Source organism: Leptosomus discolor, chromosome 3 (genome assembly GCF_034619465.1).
Source record: "Leptosomus discolor isolate bLepDis1 chromosome 3, bLepDis1.hap2, whole genome shotgun sequence".
NCBI lineage: Eukaryota > Metazoa > Chordata > Aves > Leptosomiformes > Leptosomidae > Leptosomus > Leptosomus discolor.
The window spans coordinates 38663001-38689146 of NC_141393.1; the positions used below are offsets into that span (position 1 = coordinate 38663001).

Consider the following 26146-nt stretch of genomic DNA (forward strand, 5'->3'; position numbering starts at 1 on the left):
AGAATGAGTAATGGGAAAAAGTCGTATAACCTCCCTCAAACCTCCTGGCCAATCTTCATTGTTCCCCTCCCTCCTGTTCACTACCTTATCCTCAACAACCTGCCTGTGTTTCCAGTGTTGCAGAGCGAGTGGAGCAGCGACGCAAACTGAACTGTAAATCCTTCCAGTGGTATCTGGAGAACGTCTACCCCGAGCTCAAGTGAGTCAGTTCTCTGCTTGTAGAAATTTCTGAAGGATCTGGGAGGTGGGTCACAATGAGAAGCTGAGCCTTGGTGGCAGCAGGCAAAAGAGAGACTTATGCTTGGAAAAGGTTTTCGTCTGTTGTTCTTTTTGGTGAGAAATCTCCTATGATTTCCTGGCTTGTATTATCACAACAGCTCTGCAAAAGGTTTGTTGCTCCTGCCCCTGGGAGCCCTCTGCTCTGCCTCACACAGCTGTCCCTCAGAGATGTGCAACACTGGTGTTTTCGATGATGCGGGGTGTAGACAAGTCCCAGAGCACTACATCACTCCTTGTTATGCCTTGGTCTTTGCCTGTTGGATGCTCTGCCTGGAGGCAGTTGAGCCAGGTAGAGCTGGACAGCCTCAGTGCAGAGGTGTGGGTGGTTCAGAGAAAGCCCTGGTGAATGCCACAAGCATCTGTGCCTGTGGCTTCCCTTGCCCTGGGTCAGGGTGCCACAGTGTTGTCATTGCTCTGCTGGGAGGTAGTCTTGGTAGAGCTGTGTTGTTAGCACTTGCTAGCTAACACATGCTGGCGACACATCTTTACAGCTCAGTCAAGCAAAGTCTGTAGCTAACATGGGTCAAGGCTAAAACATCCAGCTGTAGTCTGGCCTTGACAGATCTTTCCTGTATTGCTGCCAGTGAGACAGCGAATATGTGCTAGCATGTGGGGGAAGACTCTGGAAAAGGGGGAGGCAGAATCAGGGTAAATCAGTGTGGATATGGCTTTTTACTGGCAATGACCTCTTTCAGAAGAGATGTTACACTGAACTGCTTGGGGTATACGTAAAGATCCTGTTATGCCTTCTGAAACAAAAGGGTACAAGCCCTCTGACAAAGTTCTCCCTTGACTTTTGCCTCCTCCAGACATTTCCAGCGGATAGGATGATATTGTTTATTTTCTGTCAAATAAAGGGGACTGTGTTTCGGTCAGCAGCCAGTTATGCCCTTTTAAATGTGAAAGTTCTTTGGACATTTCTATGTATGAAGTGCCATGCAACTGTCATTTTACTTCAAGGATTCCTGAAAAGGAGTTGATTCCAGGAATAATTAAACAAGGAGGAAACTGCCTGGAGTCTTGGGCACAGGATACTACAGGGAATACATTGGCTGGCATGGGAAACTGTAAAGGGACAGTGAACAATCCACCTGTCACTCAGGTAAGGAAGGCTTTAGTTTGGTGCTTTGCTCCTGCTTCTGCCCTTTTTATTACCTGAGAGTGAAAAGGCATGTGTGGCCTTGGTGGGTTTGTACAGAAGTGAATGAAGGAAGAATTTGGCCCTGTTAATGATTTTGATAGGAAGCAGAAAAAAAAGCTGTGCCCATCTCTCAGAGCTCTGTTGGCTCAGCAGACCCAGCAGTCAGGCATAGAGTGAGAAGGTTTTCATCACTCAAAGGCAACAGGTAGGACATGAATGCTCAGGGGTGTGATTAGTCGGTGTAGTAGGTGTGCGACCAGGGTTTGAGTTGTGTAGCTGTTCCCACTCAGGCTGTTGCTTGGGTATACTCTGCTTTATCGTCCAACCGATGAGAACCAGTCCTGGGGTGTGCTTGGCTAGTACCCTGGCATGTGGGCAAGAGATTTTCCCAGGATCAGAAACATTCCTTATTCTACCAGTTCAGCTGTAGCTGCAGATGGCTTGAGTCGTGCTGTTTTAGAGAAGCATTTCAGTATAAAGCCCAAATAAAGTTCAAATAGCCAAGACCCCAGCTGCAGTAATTTGCTGCGGCTCTCCTAACTGCAGTGGAGCTGTGCTAGTTTATACCAGCTGAAGATCTGCGCTCAGCCTCTTATTTTGGTGACTGAAAGCAGCAGGGAAGCAGCTTGAGAAAGTTAAGGGTCACAGTAGGATATTTAATGCCAGCAAATACATATTCACATCTGTTAACTGTTAGAAACTAGTTTGCAGCCAGCATTCAATGTTGTATTTAATCTGACTCGTTTTTCCATGTCATTACCATTTGAAATCTCTGAAACTTACTGCATTTTGTATTTCTTCCTTAGGGTAACTATAATAATAGTTGATTGGGTCAGGTATCCATCTAGTGAGAGACGCAAAAAATGAAGTGGTTTGTGCTTTATATGTGCTGGTGATATATATTAGCCCACAGATATGCTTGTGTGTGTTTTGCTTTGCTTGACAATCTATAGGTCCCAGATACCTGTTACAGAACGTGTCTGCTATGTAAAATATGCAGAAGCAGTTGCATGTCATGTAAACTGGGGCTTGAGGTCCTCCCTGCTTTGTAGGCCTGAACCTGTAAAGCTGCAGAGCAGGGAATTGCATGGGATCCAAGGTTAATCAGACAGCTCAGATGGTCAGGGGAGCCAGCTGCAGGCTTTGAAATAGTCATGATGCACCAAGCCTGAGCATAAACTTCTAATCAGGTGAAGACTGCTGCCACAGTCTTCCCAGGGAGCCTTTGGTAAGAGGCGAACAAAGGATATGGATTTTTGAAATACCTGGTAGAAAAAACTCTTTCTCTCTTATCTGATCACCATCATGATCCTAATGGAACCTTTCTTTTTCTTATGCCAAAGGAGTGGGTATTCAGTGACCCTTTAATTAGACAGCAGGACAAGTGTCTTTCCATTACCTCCTTCTCTACTGGCTCTCAAGTCACACTGGAAGCCTGCAATCAAAAAGATGGCAGACAGGTAGGTAACTGTGCACCAGTTTTTAATCCCTTTGTTGCCACATACCAGTGTTCCTACGTCAGTGCAGCCTGCAGGGGCAAACCTAGCACTCTCAAAGCATATAAAAGTCCCTGCCATCTTCTGCATCTCCCTCTCTGGTGCGTTTCATAAGCTCGAATGTATGAGATTGCCCGCAACCAAAGTGGGGAGCATAGACCACACTAGTGTGTGGGTGCCTGCTCTGCCTGTGCCCTCAGCAGCAGGGTTATCTTCAGCTCAGTAGCACCCTGGCCTTGCTCCTTGGATACGTTTATGTTCAGCCAGATTGGTGCATCAGAGGGGGGTAGGTAAGCAGCAAATACTTTGAGATATCCGAGGGAAGGGTGGTGTATGGTGTCATTTGTTTGCTTATTTAGAAGTGAGAGAACTGTGTTCTTTGTGTTGTCTTTGGACACATGAGCAGACCTTTAAAACTGAGTGTGTGCAATTCATTTGAGAAATACCCACTGACATAAAGCACCGTATGTTCCACCCATACTGCTCCCCGAGGAAAAATACACAGCAGCAGTGTTCCCAACAAAGTGCAACTCTGTGGCTCTTATGCTGTTTCCAAGATGTGCATCCCTGATCTGTCAGGACACATATGGCATTTTGCCTTACAGCACTAGGTAAGAGATGGCCTCTGCGATGGCCAGGGTGCCCTCGCAGAGATGTGATGTGTCTTTTTATCAGAACTGGGCAAAACAAAACAGTGACAACGCAGCACTGGCAGACAGCAGACTGGGCTTGTTTCATCCCTAGTTACTGTGCAAGAGAGAACAAATTTTCTGTTGTCTAAGGCTATGCTGACTTTGTGTTTGCTGACACGTCTATTGTTTTGATAGCCCAAAGGTAGGAGATAGCTCCTCTTTTGTCAGTACTTTTTAATGCTATACAAATCTCTGAATTTAGTTCTTCCTGAAAGAAAGCACTGAAATCCAGTCTTGCCCATTTATGAAAGCCTATGTAGACTTTTCTCTGGAGGGCTGGTTAATGCAGAAATATCTTGAAGAGTTGTCACCATGAATATGCTGGGAAAACTCTGAGTTGGGATTAGCCTTGCAAGGGTGTCCCAGGTGGGCTGTGCTTGCTTGCTGCTTTTTCTTGTTGGTAATCACTCACCCCCTTGCTGTGTAATTAGGTCACTTAGCTTCCCCTTAGGTGCCTTGCAGCATTTTCCTCCCTGGAAGCAAAGACTTTAGCAGCTGCCACAATCGGCTGCCTTTCCCCACCTCTCTTGTCATGGAAGGACAAGGGTCTGCTGAAGAGAGGTGGAGTCCAAGCCGTGTTACCCAGAAGAGAGATTAATCCACGCTAACATAAGCAGGCTCGTTCTGCTGCTGGAATAGAATTTAGTGAGCTTTGATGTGTTGATTATGTGCGGGCTTGTTATAAAGGCATGCACACGCACCTAAGGATGTGAGCTATTGTTTTCCATGACCTTATGTGAACAAACTGCACTTAAATCAAGGACCTAGCAGATGACTTAGACAACTGAATGTAAGGAAGGGTTTTGTTTAAGCATTTCAAATAGAGACAGCTGCCATTCCAAACCACCTTGTGGCTGAAGGGATGAGGTGGGAGAAGTGCATTTGAATTTTTAATCTAATTTGGGTTGAAATGCTCTGAAATGTTGGGGTTTTTTTGGAAGTCCCAGAGTCCAATTTAAGATTTCTACTTATAAAGCCAGTTCTACTTGTAATGCTTGTTTGTTGTGTTCTTGGGGAATGTTATTATGGTCCCTTCCTTCCATAAACGTAACAGTAATTGTTGTTAATACTGACATAGGATTTCAATTAGCTAGAAGTCATTCATCTTTGCAAACTATTCCATTTTCTGATATGTGGGAGGCAGAGTTTCAAGGAGACCCCCACTGCTGTAGAAATGTTAAAGCTGAAACAAAAGAGCAAAGCTGGAGGGAACAGATTCCCTCAGTCGATCTACAATCTTGACCGTCTCCCCATGGGTACTCACAGCCCAAAGTGTGAGTGCTGCAGGGAGAGCAGTATTTTCAAGCTACGTGTGGGTGTAGCCACTCCTCAATTCAAGTGGGCTTCTCCGAAGGTCAGAGGATCTGAATGGGAGTGGAGGAAGGGGAATTGAGCTACTTGAGAGAGGTGGAGGTGACAAGCTAGAGCCCCAGGTAGGTGATCTGAGTGGAAGGGGGTGAGCCTGGGCAACGTGCATCACACATACAATATCCTAAGAGGAGATGGCAGCATGATGAAAGCTCAGCTTTGAACATCTCGTGTCGTTGTCATCAGAGTTCTGTGGTGGAAGATGTTTGAACATGCCTGGATCTAGGTTTCATGTCTATGTCCGAGTGATGCAAAAGCAAGTTTTCTGACAAAAGATGGGGCACTTGATGGCTTCATTTTTAGTGTCACCAGGGTGGATTAGTTAGATCCTTTTATGACAGCACCATGCATCTCCTAAAATTGCTTTCTGCTTTCAAACATACTGAATCTGTGCCCATGCTACACAGCTGTTGTGCATTAAGCATGTCCACAGGGCAGATAATTTGGTTGTTTTTTTTGAGTGCTGTCAACAGTCCGTCTAACATATATGTAATACTCTAGCGGAGGCTTTGGAGTACTATGAGCTGTGTCTTGACTATTACCTCAAAACAGCAAATAGGAGGATACAAGACAATAGTTAAAATGTAGATGTTTTTTGGTTCTGTCAGAGTATTCTCCCTTGGGTTGAAAGGAACCAGGAACAAAATCAATTTGGCACCATGGTCCTGTTGATCACTCAAGAGCAACAGCTGGCACTGCTAGCAGAAGACCAGCCAAGAGCTATTCTGCATAATCAGAATGAGATTTCAAACCAGATGGACGTTATCCATAATGTTATTTGGAGAACAGCATTCTTCAGTTGAATGAACAATAAATTATTGCCTTTAGCTTTGATTTTGGCTCTGACTGATGGTGGGAGTGGCATTTTAATTTATATTATAGTGAGGACAAATAGAAGGCAAAGTGAGAGTCAGACACTAAAACAAGAGAATTAAAATGAGAAACATTGGCACAGTATTTCCCAACAGAACAAGAAGCATGCTGAGAAATCCTATTAAAGAGCCGTATTTCATTAAAACACTCTGAAGGAATGTGACCCCAGCTTGAGAATGAGGACACCAACTTTTCTTGTGAGACAAACAGTATTTGAAGTCCTGTGTGCTTTGGATGTGATTGGGAAATTTTTCCCACCTTGCTTCTCGGTGTATCATTACCTGAAGTGCAAACAAATGCAACCTTATATAGACTATCAGAAAAGAGGAGGAGTGAAAACCTGTCTGTTCTGGAAGCACCTGACTCAGCGTCTTCATGATAATAAGTAGGTAAAACTATACTGGCAGTATGCCATAGCTTGAAAGCAATTTTCAGGAGACAAGAGTTTCTCTCAGTTGCGATTCATAATTTTTTCAAATTTAAGTGCTCAGAGGGAGACAGTACTTGCTGGATGCTGGTGTGAGCTTTTCCATCACAGCGGTCTGCTCGTATTTAAAATTTAGTGTTCATCATCTTCAACACCAGCTTCAGGCCACCCATGGCTTTGCAAATACATTCAACTACAACTTGCTGCATCCTTGGCTATTCCACTTATCAGCTCTCCATACATTTCTGTCTGAAGCATTTCAGTCCTAATCAACAAAATCTGCTCTTCTCAGCTGTGCTTTCTGAGCTTGGCCAACTCCACTATGTTTTCAGGGTTACAAGGCTGTTGTCAGGATCTTGAGAGCAACCCTGGTCTGATTACCCTGAAAAATTACACTAGTATAAACACCTTCAGCTCTTTATATATTGGGTAGAAGAGGACTGGCTGTTTCTGACTTTTCTCTTAGTAATTGCAGGTGGAGTGCTTCTGTCCAGCCACCTCAAAGTACTTTGCAATGGTAGATAGTAAAGATGAAGAGAGAGCTTTACAAAAAAGGAGGGAAATTTTTGGTTGACATTGTGGAAGAGGATCAAGAAACAGTATTTCAAAGAAAATACGGATTCCTTTTTATTCCATCTCCACTCCAAACCTGCTGTGACCAATAAACTGTATTATCTCCATCTGCACCCAAGGATCTCCATCAGGAGACAGAGGCATTGGGAGGAGAGGACTCCTTGTAATGTTTGGCTGTGTATGCAGGAGGTGTCTGCTCTGTTTGTTTTTCCTAAAGATGGGCATCATCTTTAAAAGTTAGCTGTCCAGGCTCTTCTTGTGGTCTGTGAAGAAAGCTGGGCCCTCCCAGAAGGTGCTTGTACCTTGGACCCCTCCATAAGTGTGTCACTAGGTGACTAGTTTAGACTAAGTTGCCCAGCTCTGAGGTGGCTGATGGTGGGAGATGAGCATCCTATCTCCTATTTCCACCCATTCCCACTACCCACCTTCCTCAAGGGTCTGAGATATGATATGTGCCTGCAGAGCTAGGTGTTGGGCTGTCTTTGGTAATCCTGTGGTCTGGCATTCAGGCAGGGGAGCCTTGTGAAAGGTTCAGGTGAAGTCAAGGGAGTTGTGCTGATGTCTCACAGAGGGCAGCAAAGCACAGTTTCTGACCAGAAATGGCAGAATCCATCATTCTGAAAATACCACTTCATGTGAGGTGAGGAGCCCTACTTTGGCTGTTACTGTCTATATGCTTTACAATAGCTCCGTACATGGCACCTCCCTGCAGCCTGGATGAGCCTTATATTCAACTCTCTGTCACCTTCTCAGTATTCCTCTTCCCCCTTCCTCATCCTTGCCTCACTTTCTTTTGAACATAGGGATCTGAGGTGGCTCAATACACTAGGCTTTCCAGTGACGCAGTTCACTGAGAAGCTGATTGATTTAGTGTAGTTCATTAGCAGCAGCAGATGTGCTCTGGTGAGTGTTTGCTGGTGTCCTGCTGTGTCTGTTGCTGTAGGCCCTCCCTACAGACATCACAGTTGGTACCTGCTCAGCATGGAGTGATGACACAGCAGCAGGTCTCTGGTGTGGAGGAATAACATGAGCAAGCCTCCCAGTAGTGCTAGTTTTCTCCTGGACAGCTAGAGGGGAGAAAAAAAACAGTGTCTCTTGGTAATTGCCCTTGTCCTCCCTCTCAAATCTCATAAAAGCATACTCATTTACAGCAGGGTCTTCTGGAGAGCTATGGGGTGTGCAGGAGGGAGGGCTGGCAGGCGTTCTCTAGCCCGTGCACAGGGGAAGGCAGAGGAGGATGCTGGGAATTCACAAGTATGGAGAGTCAGGGGGAGGGTGGAGGGCAAGGAAGAGTTCCTTTCCCTTTGCATGCTAAGTGTGCTTTGGAGAAGGTCAAGAGGCCCTTCACTGAGGTGTCTGCGACCCTGGGAAACAGTGGTGGGGTGGCCGTTGTGCAGAGATCTCACCAGCTAGGTACAGTGTGCTGCTTTCCAGGGGAGAAGACCTGCTTTCCACTCCATCATTACAGCTGCTGCTTTATGGTATTAACTGTTTCTCAGCTCTTTGTAGAAAGACTTCTGCCAGATGGCTCTGAGACCTGTGTAGGCAGTGGGATGCAGCAGCTGGTGAGGACATTGTGGTGCACAGACTGCGTTGTATCTTCCTCTCCATCATCACTACACTCCTCTGCCCCCTTGCCTGTTAAAACCAGCTTCTTCCTGCTGCACAAACAGCTCTCCGTTAGTGGTATCCTGTCAGACGAGGCTGTCAGTGCTGGCAAAGTGATCCTGCCTCTGGTATTTAGTCTTGAAGGACTGTGTGATACAGGAGCAACAAATTACTCTGGGCTTTCCAACTGCCTTGTCCTCCAAGAAACATAACCAGCACACAGATATGGAGGAGAGCTGCTAGCAATATGTGAAGATAACTGGATGTCATAAACCACACAGCATGTGGCAATGTTTGCTGTGTTACCCAAGAATTAAAGTGTTGGTGGGTTTTGACATTGTCCGGGTAATGCAGGAATTTTTTTATTCCCTTTGCATATCGTTTCTGCAACAGCCTTGAGGTCCATCAGTGTTGGCAAGCCATTCAAGGTTAGGACATGTGTTTTGTTTCCTGGAAAGCAGTCAACCAAAGTGGACCTTTGGGGAAACGTTGCATGTGGGACCTTGTGGACATGCTCTGAGGAGAGCAGACCCAGGACAGCACTGCAGAAAGCAGAACAGTATGTACCGAGAAGCTGTCAAATGGACACTTGTAAACTGAAAGGTTGGCAGGGCAGGTAAGATTACAAAGAAGAGCCAGCTGAGAAGGGTGCAGAGCTGTGAAGAGCTTTTAGTGTAGTGCTGATAATCTTGAATTTGGTGAAAGAACTGATGAGGGGACATGGAAGAGACATAGATATGATCTAGTCAAGCAGCAAGTGTTATTTTTGCTTTCTGTGGATGGATTGCTTTCCATGTTGGGAGACCTTTCAATGCATTGCTTTCTATGGATTGGAAAGAAACCATAGAAGGGTTTCAGGTTTTGACAGGTATCTAGAGTGCCTAGAGTTCCAGGACAAAGAATGACAGGGAAATTGTGAATATAATATGCTTTTGAAAATGCCACTACTTGCTGATTTTTGTGTTGTTTGCCTTCTAGATGCTTCTGAATATCTAGTCCTATAATTCAGCTAAACTCAAACTCCAGGTATCGTTAATACAGGAAACCAGTGCTTTGGAGGTGCTGCCCATACCTAGATTTTCAGTCTCCCCATTTGTTGGTGTTCAGGTTTATGCTCAACCTTTCTCCTTCAACTTGGAGGCACAATTGCATGGTGAAATGGAAGTAACAGCATGTTTCTTCTCTGCCTTCTCACAGAAGTGGAAGATGAAAGGCAGTTTCATTCAACACTTTATCAGTGGTCTCTGCCTGGAAAACCAGACTGGAAGAGTGGTGACCAACCCTTGCCAAGCAGGTGTACCTGGCCAACAGTGGGAGCTGCTACAAGCAACATGATGGTAGCACAGAGATCTCCATGTTTCTTTGTGCATGAGACTTTGGGAACAGAGGGGAATTGGGAAAGGAGGAATGGTTTTGTATGTCTGACCCTAAATGTTTTCATTGTGCCCATCAGCAAGCCACCATTTCAGCTGAGCACTTGGTGTTTTTGAGCTTTTGAGAGAAGAAGCTGGGGGTGAGAGAGGGATGAGGGGAGTTGTTAGAGTCTTCCCATCTGTTGTAAGTTCTGCTTTGTAGCTGATGTCCATGCACGGCTGCACCCAGAGAGGGAGGAGGACCCAGCCCAATACTCGGAGTGACCAGAACTGCCTTGTGGCTCTCCCCATCCATTCCTTTCTCTGCATCCAGAGTCCACGACCTTCAGTCCAACAGCTTAGATGATGCTTGTACAAACATTGGTAGCTCTTTGGCTTCCCCAGCTTTTCGCTCTAACATTGTGCATCATTGATGCATGTGTGTCTCTCAGTGAGGCCTGGCCAGAAGAAGAGTCACCATGATGAGTGGAGGGGCAGGGAAGGAACCAGTAGACCCTGGGGGCAGGTTGTAATCTCTTTGTCATGGGCACATTGATTCCTCTGCCCGCAGCAGCTGCTCTACAGCCAAATGAGCTGAGGTTGGCACAATTCTGACCAGAGAGCTGGAAAAGGGACTATCTGTTTTAGCAGCATAAACAAGGATTGTTTGAGGGACTACTCCCTGTTGAATTCTTGCTTGCGGATTTTTATGGGTGGAAGGCCAGCCCTGCCTCCATGAGTGATCCAAGCCTGCAGGCAGCGCAGCTGGACCTGGGTTCAGGGCACCAGACTCCTGCAGAGCTGGTCAGAGGTGGGTACTGACACTTTGGGATGCCAGGGGAGCTGGGACCATTCTCTGGCTGCTCTTCTTGGTGCTAGCAGACACTGCCTGCTGCACTGCACACCGGAAGCGATGCACAGAGCTGTGCGGGCAGCACAGGCTGACAGTGCCACCGCACTTGGCTCAGGCCTGTGCCAGGAGCCCACTCAATTCCCCGCTGCAAGAGGCAGAAGGGGACAGCCCCTAGGTCATCGGCAGGCTCCCTGCTGCTGGCTGGGCAGGAGCACAGCCCTCTTGCTGGCTCTCTGGCTCTGTCTGGCCCTTGTGAACACAGCTCAGTGTGAAAAGCCACCCAGTCCCTCTGTCTAGTTGCTTTTTCCCCTCTCTACCAGAAAGAGGAGGTGGAAAGGCCTGGGGCTGCTCCACTTGCGACGCCCAGCTCTCCTCCTGCTGGGCATCTTGGGGTGGTTAGCTGGTGAAGCTGAAACTGCCTCCTCCACAAATGCTGCCACAGTACAGGCCTGCCCTGGGTGATATCTCCTTTGTGTTGTGGAAATACCAGTGACAACTGGTGTCTCTAGCTAGCATCCCAGTCCTGCTCCTGGTTACCAGTCAGCTGTAGCCGAGTGTATGTTTTCAGACCTGCCAAGGGAAGCTTATCTATTCAAATTAAAAAAAAAAAAAAAAATCTCCACAACCTTAACTTTTCCTACTAGATCTGTTAAATTTTCCTCTTGGAGCTATGTTTTGTAAACCTACTCTTCTCTCCAAGAGCCTGGCAGGGGAACCAGATGGTGGGGCCACCTTCAGTAGGCAATTGCTTTCCTGGATCCTTTCTGATCTGGTGCAGGAGAAACAGGATGTTAATTTGGATTCTGAACAGCTGTCTGCTTTTGATCATGTTTGTATCCCTTTTTAATTCTTTCTCCTAGATTGGTATTAGCCCAAACAGTTGATAAAAGAACAGATACTGTTATTTGTACATTGCATGTGCTCAGAAATGCTTGTGTGAGAACTGGACAATTTGTTTTCTGTTCTTGGTTCTTTTATTTAAAAAATTAAATCAATCATGTGGCAGGAGCCCTTTTCCTGTTTCCCCCTTCACTTTGTCATCAGCTAACCATCTCGACACTGATTAACCAGATGAATGACCTGCCCACACTGTGAAAACTCAGGAGGCAGTTCCTTTTGGTGCCAAGCTTACAGCATGGTGCAGCTGCTCTTCTGTGTGAGAATGGAGGCACTAACTCTGCTGAGATTTCTCTTTGCCTACATAGAGATGCTTTGGGTCTGAACCACTTGAGGCCAGGAAAGAGCAGAGAAGGAAATTAAATAGCCTAGGAATGGAAAGAGGGCAGGGCAGACAGACCCATCAGGGGGAGAGATGCCATCCTACTAGCAATTGCTTTTTTAAACAAGAATATGCAGAAGATGCTACTTCCCAATCAGCATCATTAGGCAGTAGGAGATAGGAACAATCGAGTTCTCACAAACCTGGCTTGAAAAAAGTTGATGGAAAGAAAGATAAAAGGCCATTGAGCAGGTACTGTACGTAAGTTCTATGTACAATGAAGTGCTAAAGGATTACATATTTTCATCAAAATGCATCCTAAGTGGACCGTCTGAGCTTCCCCCATTTCACTCTCCAGCAGCTTAAGGGTTGCAGCTAACAGCATATTCACTCCTCCTTGCTCCCACTCTGTGTGTGCAGCTTTCTTGCAGTTCCTTCTTCATAACTGTACTGGGACTAGGACCCAGCTCCTCTACAAACGGTTCTCCTGACTGCTGCAGACCACAGAAGCTCAGCTTATATACAGTTTCCTGGTTCAAAGGGCTCTTGTCAGCACGCTAGCTATTGCCCTTGACTTTGTGCTTGGCTCCAGTGTTGGAGGTTACTGACTGCTCCCGGAGCAGAGGTACGTGGACTAGCTGCGTTGACTTGTGCCTCTCTTCCTACTGCTCACCACCTGGCAGAGTGAAGTGGCATCCATTTGGGGCTGCGTGCTGGGGCAGCTGAAGACTGGACCCTCTCCTTCTTCAGGTGCCCCGGCCTGGGGGAGAAAAGGGAAAAGGTAGGCATATGCTAGATGTCAATACCTTAAATTACCCCTGGAGTTAGGGTCTACTAGAGCCCTAACTCTACCTGGTTTTGGACATGTTCTCCTGAGGTTGCCTTCCCACTGCTTACTCCACTGTCAGCTAAAGCACTGCTCACAGGACCTTCCTGCAGGCCCGATGCAGACCTCCCCCCACATCATCTTCTGGAAGCCATTGGTTTCCAATGGATTTTAGCAGTTGCTGAAAAGGAAGTGCATTACAAAAGGCTGCTTTCAAGTGTGGGCAAACTAAACTTTTCCTCAGAATAAACAAAGTCTTGTCCAAACTCATTATTAGCACACTTTCCATTTCCCTTGTGCTGAAGGGAAGGAGGAATGATGTTATCTGTGCTTTTTTCCCCCAAGATCCACGCAGTGCCATGTTTTGGAACAGAACGCCGGTGGGGTTTTTGAAAGCAAACTGACTGAGCCCCCAAATTTGGCCCAGTGATTTGTTTCTTGAACAGTCAGAACAAGCAGCTGCTTGCCCTTGCTTTCCTCTTTATTTTAAACAGCTGTCTAGACTGTCAAGACAGAGCATTTGCATTGGTAATACCTTTTAAGAAATCTGTTATTGTTTCAGATCATCCAGTGTAATTTCGTGTGCTGTGGACCAGTGGAGGTTTATTTAAAAGAGGAGCTGAAACTACTGTTGTGCAGAAATCAATTTCAAAAGGTTTATTTTCCCCACTCACTTATAAGTTGCACTTTGTCGGATGTAATTTACGTGGAGCCCAGATTTGTTTTCCCTTTTCTTGAAGAAAGCATGTGCCAGAATCTCTTTAATGCCTGGAATAAAATCCACTTTGAAACAAGTGTTTGAGCCTGTTCTTATTCCCCCTTACTTCCCATTGGAAAAGAGCCTCCATCCTTTCCTGTCTGGTCCCTGCCTTTGTCTCTCACTGGCTTTGTCCCACAAGACATACACGCCCCAGTTCTTTGCATGGGTTCCTGGGTTGCTTCCAGAGGCATACTGTAGGAGCTGGCAAAGGGATTTCTAGGATACAATGGCGTAGCCATTGAAAACGGCTGAAGCAGCCCTCCTCAGCTGGCTAGGGAGGGCAGGACCCTTTTCTGGCAAAAGTTAAGAGTAGTTAATGGACTGGCTTTTACTTGCTGAAAGAAAGAGCTGGGAGTGGAGGGAATTAATTCTTCCTGTAACTCCCTTCTTGATCTTTTCCTCAGGCTATGAGCCTGCCTGTTCCTTACTAAACCTCCCAAAGGTGGGTCTTCTGCCTCTAGCTTGAGGGCAGGGAAGCATCACCACCCACAGATGCCTTCTAGCATGTATGTTGCTGAGCCTCAAATACTGTGATTGCCCAAGCTGATAAATTTTCCTAATCTCACTTTATTTAAAAAAAAAAAAAAAAAAAAAAAAAAAAAGCCCAGCCACCGATGTCAATTTGGAGGCTTTGAGTTTAAAATCGGGGCTTAACTGCCTGCTAGTTCACCTGCAGAGGCTTTTTCAAACCAGGATCAGCTGGGTCTGCCCTGCAGAAAGTAGCTGTGCCAGAGCCTCCATCTAGGGAAGGAGGGTGAAGGTGTGCTGGAAGTTAGCTGGTGGGGGTGAAACCATTGCTTCCCCATGCTGCCTGGTAATGTATCTGGTGTTTGGGTGCTGTGGGAACTTGATAAAAAGGAAAAGAGTTGGGATTTTCTCTCCAAGTGGTGCTTCTGTAGCAGGACATCAGTTGGGCTGTGTCCCTGGAGTCCTGCCATGTGCACCCTGAGTGATGACCTCCAAAGTGCCCTAGAAACCAGGAGATTCTCAGGCTGTGATGATGGCTGGAAAGACTTTTATTAGTCCTGTCTGGGAAAATGAAATATTGATCTGAAGAGCGAAACGGGGGGGGGGGGGGGGGGGGGGCAGGGCTGGGGCGGAAGGAGAAATGAGTGAGGGATGGGTTCCCCTCTGAGGAGGACAGGGTCAGACCTGCAGGGATCTGGCACGTAAGTGAGGTAGGGAAGAGTTTGAAGTAGAAACAGTTGTTTCAAAGGTGGCTAGAACCAACTGTGGGGAAAATTATAGAGGAGTGAGTGATTTCTTTGCAGGAGATTAAAAACACAGAAGCACACTTCCATAGGGGTCACACAGTTGGGTCAAATTCGGTAAAAGCTTTGTCTCAAAATGCAAATCAAGCCTTGTTTGGATTCGTTTTGGTGTTTGGTTTTGGCAGGTTTTTTTAAATACTCAAATAGTTCATTTTAGAACTCACAAAGCAGATTGTTTTCTTAGAAAAAGAGATGTTCTCCAGGCTACCTTCAGTAAGAAAGTTAGGTGCTAGGAGATCTCCTTTTTCTGCAGTCTGTTAAAAGGGACTTGCTTGATACAGAAACCTGGAGTGTCTCTTCATTCTCAAAACCCTCTGCTGTTGGGCTGCAGGATGTGTTGAGGGGAGGATATCTCTATCCCTCTAATCGGACCTCTTTGGCATTTTAGAAGTACATACTAATTGCAGAAGCGCCTGGAAACCTGACTGCTGCTCTTCCCTCGGGCAAGCATCCTAACAGGCTTCTTGCATCCTTTATCTTTTGGTCTGGTACTGATTGGCCAACACAGCTGAAGAGCTCCTGTATCCCTCCCTCTTAGGGAGGCTAAGATTCATTCCTTCATTGTGACTCGTGAGCATTTTAAACAGAAGCAAAGAAGCCTCAGAGAACTGCAAATGTTAAAATTAGATGTTTAGATCTACCTGAAACAAAACTTGTTTTCAGCGTGTTTGTTTTGCTGCTATGGTAGCAAAAATTCAGCAGTGGAGAGCCCTATGAAAATAAATGGGGTGTTTGCAGCATGCTGGGCTTCTGGCTCTGCTTCTCCAGTGGAAAACCCTGTGCCTGTGTGCGGGCAGGAAGCATTGCCCCTCTGCCACTCTCCCAACTTGGGCGCAAGGTAGCGGAGCTGTCATCCGTATTTCTAGAGCTTTGTTTCTATATCGTGTTTTGCAGATGCCTGAGATACAGTCCAGAGCTGTGTCCGAAACATTTCTGTGCTGCAGCGTGTTGCAAACGTGCCGCTGGGCAATGGGAGGCTGGGTACGGGAGGGGAGTGAACAGCCTTTGGCTTTTTTGACTCATCTGCATCTGTTTGAGAAATGCTGCTTAAATCTCACCAGTGACTGACGGGTAATTAAAACCAGGTCAGAACAGGGTGGTATTCTTGTGCTGGAAATGACACTGGGTAAGTGTTCAGACCTGCCTATTTTTGAGTCAGGGACATCCCATATGAATGGAAATAGCGGCTTCTGCTTGACATATCGATGAAACTTGTGCGTTACAAGTCTGAATTATTAAAATAAATCCAGCTTTGTCTGTACTGCATGGTGCAAAAAAAAAAAGAATGAGAGAAAAGATAACAAAATAATCCACTTGGGACAATATTGTACTTTAATGTGATTTTGGTGGAAACTAGCTTCTCTGGTTTTGATTTCCATGGAAACTAGAACAGCAATGCTGCTCACCACTGCCTGCGGCGGGGCTGAGCTTGGCGGTAACAACAGTGGCAGTGTGCTGGGTGATGAGCTGGCCAGTGCCTACAGGGATGCTCCAATTCATGAGCATGAATTGAACAAAACGAGGTCACTGACCCAAAAAGCCACCCATGGATCCCTCCATACCTCCTGAGCTGTCTCAACTTTCTTTTCCCGAGGGCTCTTCTCCCTGAATTTTGCAGTCAGAGCCCAGGGCTGCTTTGCTTTGTCCCTGTCTCAGTCTCAGTTGATGGGTGGATGTCAGTATTGCCTTCTCTGTAGCAGCCTGAGCTTCCTCTAAGCGTGGTGGCTGCTGGCTCCTGCCTCTCACAGACTTCACCCCAGCTCTTGAGATCCCTCTTCGCCTCACACCCTGGCATCTCGTGTCACTGCCCCATGGGGCTGCCATAGGGTCTCCTTTGTTAGTTTTTAGCTGTAGACCTGCTGCTGTCTGCTATTGGCTTCCCTTCAGCAGCTAGGTGACCAGAACTGGCCCTGCGGTATAGTTGTACTTTGGAAGTGACCACAAAGGTTTCAAAGAAGTGGCGTAGCTGCCTACGAAGTAGAGAAAACAGCTTATTTGAAGAGGTGACATCTTTTTATAGTTCACCAGTGTTTGCATGGATTTCTTTACCCACCAAAATGCCCTGTTTCCCAGTCCTCCCAACATACAATGAGGGCAAACCAGAAATCATGTTAATGCTGGTATGTTTTGAAGGCAATGGTTTGCATTTTGCCCTTGCTAAAGAGAAGCAGCATTGTTCCCAATGCTGTGGCAAGCAGAAAAACAGTGGAAGGGAAAGTGCTGAAATAGGTATGAGGGCACTCAAATATGGCCATAGTTTCCAGAGGAGAAAAAATGGGAAGATGGCTGATGAGTTCCAGTCAGCCCGATCAGTAGTAGAGCAACAGGGTAAAGAAGAAAGGGGTGTGAAAGGAGCAGGAGTTTTCCTGTGATGGCTGAGGGTGTTTCTAGGACACGAAGAGTGTGCTCAGGCTATGATATTCAAGCCTGGCTCCCACCAGAAGGACATTACGCAGCTGGCAGTGGAGCTGCACTGGGGTATCTGTATCTCAGGCTGCAGCAGAAAGTGGGGCACTGGGGTGAGCTGAGGCTGATGTCCCAGCCCAGATGTTGGACTCCATTGCACCCACCTGCTCCGCTCCTGGGCACTCTCTGAAAGATGTCTCCTGAGTCTTGTGTCTCAGGATCTCGGTGAGGATCAGACGGTGCAAGGCTGGCCAGGCCTGAACTAGAAGATCTTTTCCACCCCTCATGCCAGTGATTTCTTCCCTTTTAAAATAAACACAAGAGCCACCAGTGCTACAACTGGAAAGTCAGTGGAGAACACGTAACACAGACAGTCAATTCTGAGTTTTGCCACGTGTTACTAAGGGACAGAGTAAAAATAATGTGTTCTGCTGCTGGCTGTGATCCTCAGTTACTGCAGACCGGTCACATCAGCTCCCAGTACTCCCTTCCCTTCCCTGAACTGGGAACGGTTCTGTCTGGCCACCTTAGACAAGCACTTTCTCCATGGCAAAGAGGAACCGTTTTTGTTACTGGTGTTTCCTAATCAATCTTCTCCTGCAAATTGTTTAATTCTTTGTTGAGTGTTTCTCTTTGCTCTTTCGATCTCTGAGCTTGCGGGGCTGGCAGTGCAGCGTGAGAAAAGCAAGCCCTGGCTCGGGCCCCGGGCAGCCAGTGCTGCCTGGAGCTCAGGGTGGGCTGCACGAGCTGCCTGAGCCACCGCACCGGTGCTGAGGCAGTTTGCCGGTGATGACCCCCTTGCTGTGCTGACTGCAGCAGCGACTACCCTGGCAGAAGCAGCAGTAGAGACCTGGCCCAGACCGAGGGCTAGGGGGGGAGCTCAGGGGTTCTGCTGCTAGGATTCTTTTTCAGCAACAGACATGGGGAAAGTGGTAATAAAACATTTAAATCTTGAAGTGGCTACAAGGAAGGAGAGAAGTACAGCTAATGCTTGAAGCGGGTCTGCCTTCTGTACTGGCAGTGTTCAGGGGACTGTCTGTACAGATCCTCCCTTGGTGTCCAGCATCACTTTCTCTTCCCCTTGGAAACACCCTACCTATCTCAGGTTGTTCATCTGCAATACTGCTCGATACACTAATACCTCTTCCCATTAAAATCAGCTTAATGACAGCCGCTGTGTAGATGAAGGCTTGACTATGTGGGCTCTATGATATCACGTGGAGAGCCTCTGCTGCTGAACATGCTGCAGGGTGGGAAGCATGTAACCGATGTTTCAGCAACTCGGGCAACTTGATTCCAAATTGCTGGATTTGCTCAGCCTAGTGGATTAGGCTTGCAGGCTGCTTTGTCCTTTTGGCCAGCCCTGAATAGTTTTAAACCATCCCCTAAACCAGGCTTACTGGTACAGGCTAGCACAGCGCAGCCTGACTGTGGGCTGAGATATTCAGCTGCCATGGGAGAGTTCAGTCCCTTGAAAGTTCAGTCACTCATTCTGCAATTGCTCTTACCTCCTGCCATATCTGGGATTTTCATGGCAGCCTTCACCTTCAAGAGTTTTGTTTAGTCTAAATCACTCAGCCTGTGAGAGCTGATGATGCTGCAGCCATAAATATCTGTTGAGGAAAACAGGCGTTAAAAATGCAACAGATGTAGCCAAGTCTAAAGGCATACCAAAGGGTCCTCTGCTTGGGGTTAAACTATGGAGTGCGAATGTTCAGACTGGTTCTTTCACGGCTCCTCTCAAGGCCTCAGTGCAGCATGTTTCATCTTTTGTATTTTAACTCTTTTAAACGCTCTTGTGCAATATTTGTTGTGTGCGTTTTTTTAACTAGAGGCTACATGGTACAATGCTGTTGACAAGGACAACCAAATGATGTCAAAGTCCCTCTAATTATCCCAAGCTGAAGTGTCACCTCTGCTTTCTGTCTTGAGTAGATGAAAGCAATGTTCAAAGAGACCCACTTAATACCGGAGCATTTTTCAAAAGGCAATCAACTGCTCCAAGCTCTTTTCCCCCTAAGCAATCTAAATGCTAAATAGATCTTTAAAATAATTAACATCTCTAAGACGAGGAACCATTTTCCCCTGCAAACACCTGATGCTCGTTAGCAATATTTAACGTGTCACACATCACCTCTGTTTACTCTAAACTTTTTTTGGCAGGAGTTTGTCAGGTGTCTGCAAGAGCTGAGCCTATGCTGAATAGCTTGGGGAAGCCTCTTGAGCACAAATCCCTTGTCCTGAGGGAGAAGGGGTCTGGATTTCTGCAAAACTCTTCCCTCTTTCCCCCTCCCAGCTTCATTTTGATCTCAGTAAGAGTAAATAGTGTCAGTGAACAGCATCAACCTAGCACCAGCCTAAGCCTGGTCCCCAAATCAGAGATGAGCTTAGCTCTGAGGGGCAGGGTGGTGGAAAAGCTGGCTTTAACCTATCTTTGCAGCTCCTCTTTCCCAGGTCAGAACAGGACACAGGTGGGTCAGTGGTGGCTGCTTGCAGCATCCCAGAGTCCTTGGGCCAGACCAGCAGCGGCCAGCACGAACGTAGCCCCTTTGCCCAGGAACGTCTATAGCACATGCCAAACTCCGAACGCCATGGGGTTGCTGCAGGGCTGTTACAGCATACATGATTCTAGCCTAGTGGTTCAAGAGCTTTCTGTCTCTGGAGCAAGGCCTGGAGCCCAAGATTGCTTCAGGAATTACTTCGCATTTTTATTCTGTAACTATTTCATTTCAAGTTCATAAACAGCCTTTGGAGCAGTGCCTGGAATGCAGGACCTTCCTCCCATGCAAATGCCCCAGCTGCTGCTAGAAAACTGTAATTACTTTCCCTCTGGTGCAGGTCATCCTCAGATATTCCATACCAAGAATTTCACAAGAGGCTTACTGTAAGATTTTCAGTGTTTTGCCCTCTAATCCCTCCTGGCAGCCCCAGACAAGCCTATACACCTTAGTGAAACAGCGAAAGCAGTGACTATTCTTTTATTTCTGCTTTTATTTGCAATGGCTGTGCTCTGAGAAGGCTTACCAAATCAAGGGAAATGGAGGAACACCTTATTTATGAGTTCCCTTAGCACTTACTCAGAGAGAAGGTCTGAACACAGCTGAGGCTAAAGCTCCTCTGGGTGGGTGTTGGAACAGACCCTGCATTGTGAAGACTGAGATGTATGTGTTTGAGGTGAATCCAGCTTTGGACAGCAGCTTTTTGGATTCCAGTGTGAGATCTAACGATTCAAATCCCACTTACACCCTTTGGATCTGGGCTTCTGGACACCTTACATCATCTGGGGTATAGCTTGGAAAAGAGTCTGAGATCATCTGACTTTGAGCCCTATATTTTGGCTAGGATGCCATGCACCCCTCTTAAAGCACACTTGTCGAAGTTCTTAGTCAAATATCTCATTTGAATAGCGTGGTCTTCATTACCATGGGGGTTCTTTGTCCTGTAATATACTGCAAACAAGGCCAGAGGTCTTGAGTTAGTGCAGTTCATGGGACCCATTCATGGATGTGCCATGCATAGTAATGCTATCATCTGTGACCTCTGTGAACGCAGAGCCTCCAGTCACCATGTCCATTAGTGAAACAGATTACAAAATCTGAAAGGGGTTGGTTTTTTTTTGGTGTTGCTCAGAGGAAAAGCAAGTACTGCTGTAGAAATTCCCTCTGAATTAGATAGTAATAAACCCTGACCCAAAGGACTGTGAGCGTGTGGGAGAAGGGTTATTTGGGGGCTCTCCCTCATACCCAAGGGCCCTCACCAGCTGATCTGACCATAATCCCAGCAAGCTAATGAAAGAGAATTGGCAGGAAAGGCTCGGTGCCTGCTGTAGCAATGAGTGACCAGGCAGATCCTGAAAGCTGTAAAAGGGTTTAAGGGGATCAATATTCTCTGTGCTCTCATTTCTAATTGGGCTTTATTGCAGGGCTCTGATTCATGTAGTTCATTAAATGGACTCAGATGGAGTTTCTGTAACTGAGTTTGTACTCCTAGGGCATAGGATCAAAATAGCAGCAGCAAGCAATTGCCAAGGCCCCTAAAACTCATCTGGAGAAGTAATTGCAAGAGTGCTGAAGCATTAGACTTCAAAGAAACATGGATGTTGCTAAACCAGTATTATTAATTGCATTTAAGTTTACAAAAAAAAAGTTATCTACCATGTTAAGAGTCACTTTAAAAGTCACTCAGTGCCATGAAGTAGATATTTCAACTGGTTTGTAGTACCACTTGCATTCTGAGGCAAGTATTTTCTGGGTCTTCGTGAAGCCCATGAATAAACAGGTCCTGAACAGTAGCTAGATAGCATTACATCATCTCCAGCTCTTTCATTCTCATGACCCCATGTCCAAAACACCAAATTTGTGGAAACAATGAGGGAAATATGCAGAAAATATATGGAGAGAGATGCTACGTATTGCAACTCCTTGTCTACCTTAGGTCTGCATAGACACTTCCATCTTCTCTGCAAAATATCTGTGGAAAACATTAGTCAAGTAAAAAAAATCCAACGTAGAGCACTTAACAGGTATCCGATCAGATAAAAGTGTCACCTAGTCCACTAGCCTGTTTCTGTCAGCGACCCACACCAAGTGGGAACTGTAAAGACAGGGCAATTGTATGGGGCTACTCTCCTAAAACACTCTCAGGGCCCTCAGTAACTCCTGATGCATTGACATCCTGAGCCAGGGATAGCATCCTCACATTTAACAACCGTTGATAGATTTCTCTTTATGGGGTTTATCTAAGTTAGTAAGAAGAGGGGTGTGTTTCAATTCTCAGAGGATCTTCTGCATTAACTAATTAGCACTACTTATTACTAGTTAGGGTGAGTATTAGTTTTTGATGGAAGGGAGGGCAAGAGATATCAGTTAGGTTAATGCATGCGTGAGGAAGGAAAGGATTGGACCAAAGTGCTCAGCATTAGGCTGCTCAGCTGGTGTTGGGCTGGGACCTACATTTTACTCTTATGTTACTCCAGGAGCCAAGAGGGAGCCTCGGCAAGTCACGCAGGTAGTTTTTTCAATCTGAATTATGTCTCAAACACCTTTGAGGCTGGACCTCCGTTCTCCCTGCAACTAGATTTAAGTGATGTCTAACTTCTAATGACAGCATGCCTGGAAGTAGTCATGAATTTTCTACAGAAACAGTTTAAATGGAGAAGTCGGAATTATGGAGCAAACGTTTTATTTGAGGTGTCGTGGGGGCTCAGGAGGAGGTTGATAAAAATTCTACTGGCTGCTGTTCCCCCACAGGAGGAATCTGGGGCTCCAAGTGAGATGCCAAGGCTTCCAGTACCTGGGGAGAATGGGGTCTGAGGAGTAAGACACACAGAGGCCAGCGTGCTGAGCAGAGAGCTGCCTAGGTTATGCAATATGCTAACTAGATGATTGCTTCATTAATTATAAGATGGAGGGAGCTGCCTATTTTTCCTTGGGATTTTTGGAAGGGAAATACTTCCTGGAGCTATGGCTGACCTGATTTGGGTGCCTTTCTGCTAAGAAAGAGAGCAACCCAGCTTTGTGGTTAATGTAGCCCCCACTCTGCTTACTTCAGACAGGTTGAGATCTCTGGAATATCTGAGGTGAGTGTCCTCATTAAGATCAAATGCTTGGTTATTCTTGCATGTTTCTTTCTCAAGCTTTTTAGCTGAAGTTGTTTCACTTTGTATGAATAATGAGTGCTTTTACTTGGAGATGATAGAGGAAAGGAATAGAGGGTGCACTGAGTGATCACTGAACAATTAAGTGTTGTAAACATGAAAATAACACGTGAAATTTTAGGAGGCATTAAATGATTTATTCTTAGTTAAGACTGAGGAGATATCATTACCATAGTATGAAAGATTGGTAAACTTCATTTAGAGCTGCAGGTGCCCAGAGTGATAACTGTGTTCAATCAAAGACAACAGGAAAAGCTGCAGAAAGTTGCTAGAACGAGCAGGAAACAAAGCAACTTGTTGTACGAGAAGAAACTACCAATCACAAGTTACTAATTTAGCAAAATGGAGATGGGGAATGATTGCTTTTTCTGGGGGATGTGAAGCACTTGGAGAAAGAATATAAAAAGATGCTACTAACACAAAGTGGATTGAAAATTAAATTAAACTCACTTGGCCCAGAATCTAGAAGGATACTAATGAGCTGAGAAGTATGTTCTGGAAGAGCATTACAAGCCAGGGAAGGAAAACTGCATTGGTTTGGCACCAGCTAAACTTCTGGAGTTGGTGAGGATGGAGAAGGAACAGTTCTGGATTTAAGAGATGCACTTCTTTGAAGAGAAGACTTGAATACTCACTCTCCTTGCTATGCTCTGGTTATGTCTCGGTGCTTCTGCTGCCTTCTAGTGTTACAGTGGAATAGATATACAAGCTAAGAATTCCCTCAGAGATCAAGGTAATGTATTGAGAGAGATTTCTTTCTTTTTCTCCACACCCCCTCCCCATTTCCTTCCTGCTCAGAACCTGAGAGTAGGCATAGCTAAAAGCGAAATGCAGAGCAAGGTGTATTTCTGTTCCTAGTACTGTTGACTTTCCTCTTCCCCCTGCAAGTATGTTACTGGATGCTGCATTAGGATGCTTTTGCCTCCCAGTGAGATTAGTAAGGGGTGTTTGGTTGGGGGCAGGGGCACGGGTGTGATGGCTTTTCTCTCCATTGTCATCCATGGCATGTTTCTTACTTTCCTCTGGCATTTTGCAATGTCCTTGACCTTTCCCTATCAGTACCTCACAGATTTCCAAGGCCTTTTATTTCTTATATAGTTGGTTTTTTTTTTTTTTTAATTTGTTGAGGGCTGGAAAGGCCTGTGGGGTGTGTGAGTGTATGGAGGGGGGGGGGGGAGGGGAGTTGTGTCTGAGTGGCAGGTCTGATGGCCTCTCTGTACTAAACCTCTACGACAAGGCATTATTCTCAGTGTCCCAAATGAACCATCATTCATTCAATGAGAATATAGGACAAGATCAGATCTGCCTGCTCTGCACCCTGCCTTTGTCAGTGGGGATTAGCTGCACTTTCTGTAGCTTGGTGAATACTACTGCTGTGTCACAAAAACCCACTCGTGACTACTTGATAGCCTGCCATTTGCAGCACGGTCCTCGGTGGCCTGGGGAACACCGAGTTCAAATGCCTGCATGCAATTGGTCAGAGCAGGAATTCAAAGCGTATGTTTCCCATTTTTTCATGACATGGGATGTTATGGTATTGAGTCCAATAGGATGCTGGATAATTTAGGTTGGAAGAAAGCTCCAGAAGTCCTCTAGTCAAATCCTGCTCAGAGCAGGTGTAACCAGATCAGGTTGCTCAGTGCTGTGTCCAGTCAGGTCTTGAACATCTCCAAGGATGGATATTCTCCAGCCTCTCAGGGCAACAGGTTTGCGTTGGGAGTGTGGGAAACCAAATCCCTGAGGTAACCAAGGTGGTAATAATTTAAATTTAGGAGTCCGTTTCCTGCACAGTCAATGGAGTGATGCAGAAACTGTCTGAACAGGAATTGAATACACTAGTTGGAAGCACTGGTGCGTTAGAGATCTGGGCCATACAAGTGTTCTATTTAGCCAGTGGCAGAGTCCAGGAACCTCTGAGTACCCTTGCTAATGCTTCACCAGGGACAGCACTGAGCTGGGCTACACAGCACGGAAGTTTTAGTTGCGTGTCATATATGAACAGCACAAACAGTAGCAACAAAACCTATAAATTGGAGCTGTGCCCAAACCCCGTCCTGATAAACTGCCCATACAGGCATAATTCAGATTACAGTAATAAGAAAACGGATCTGACGCTTCCCTGTAACAAATCCAGACGGGTCTTACTTTAATCCTTTTCAGACACAGTGAGAATGAAGCATTTGTTAATGAGTCAGAATAGAGAGCTGCCTTGTACTACTCAAAACGAAAGATCTCCATTCAGCATATTTCAGTGGTATACGCATTCCCCTGCCATTTCAGTGAATGGTACGTTATATTCAGCCAACACTAAGTAACATTATAGCAGATAAGACACTTGGTGTAGAAAACCTGAGATAATTGACTAATATGGCGGAGCTCTAAAATAATTTTCAACAGACTTAGTCTTGCAGTTCATGTATAATTAGTCCATTTATCATTTTATCTTGAGACAAATACTGAAGTCAGCACTCCGACTTCAAGGGAAAGTGGATACCTAAAGTGAGCGGTTCACATGCTCAGTGAGGCTGAGAAACTTGGACTCAGTTACTAGTCTCAGTCATGCCCCATCTCCTCCTGAAGAATAGCTAAATTATGCTGCCTGACCCCCAGAATACTCCCCCCACCCCAACCTATGATAATGGTAAGACAGAGAATTCATAATTTCTTTGTTTTAATGCTCTCCAGGGTCTAGCAGATGCTTAATGGTTTCATAGCAGTTGAAAAACAGGAACTTCAAATTACTTTGTACTTGTAATCCAGCTAACCTTGATTTTCTCTGTTTATTAGCTTTCCTGATGGATTGTTTGAGTTTCCAGCGTAGCTGAGTTTCAGTACTATCAGGCTTTTCCTCAGTGGGAATTGCAAATGTACATAACTGTTTATGTACTCGTAAGTGAAGTAGCTGAAGCACTCCCCTCCTTCCTCTGAGACTCAGTCATCTTAAGAAGCATCCTTGCTTTCAGAGCATCATGAACTAGCACATTGCTTGGCACATGGTAATGCGCTCACAACCAGCAACTTTCTTACCTCTTTCTAATGCATGTGAAAAATCTGGTGGTTCTTCCTCTTGCTGTAACCAGGTTTTTGTAAAGCACATATAGCTCAGTTACTAACAAATATAACAAAGTGGTCTTGGCTACTACTTTTCCCCCCACTGTATGTGATGGTTTAAGCACGAGAACAGACTGATGTGAGGATGGAGAGGCTACTTTCCTGCTGTGCTTATCATGTATTGTGATGGGTGTCACAAGTTCGATCGACTTTAAAAGAACATGATGATGGAAGAAACTGTAAGCAAGTATTTGAACTGCCCAGCTTATTTCACCCTTCAAGGAGGAACACAAAC

At 45.8% G+C, this 26146-nt stretch overlaps 1 protein-coding gene across 2 annotated transcripts in view; it reads left to right on the forward strand.

Annotated features, from left to right (window-relative positions):
* The window catches only part of GALNT16 (polypeptide N-acetylgalactosaminyltransferase 16), a 75084-nt gene extending 65292 nt beyond the window's left edge, over window positions 1-9792 (forward strand). For both annotated transcript variants that reach the window (XM_086462108.1, XM_086462107.1), the window contains 4 exons: window positions 116-199; window positions 1240-1381; window positions 2764-2880; window positions 9655-9792. In XM_086462108.1, the coding sequence (XP_086318234.1) occupies window positions 116-199; window positions 1240-1381; window positions 2764-2880; window positions 9655-9792 (481 nt within the window). The remainder of the gene's footprint in view (window positions 1-115; window positions 200-1239; window positions 1382-2763; window positions 2881-9654) is intronic.
* The last annotated feature ends 16354 nt before the right edge of the window (window positions 9793-26146 follow it).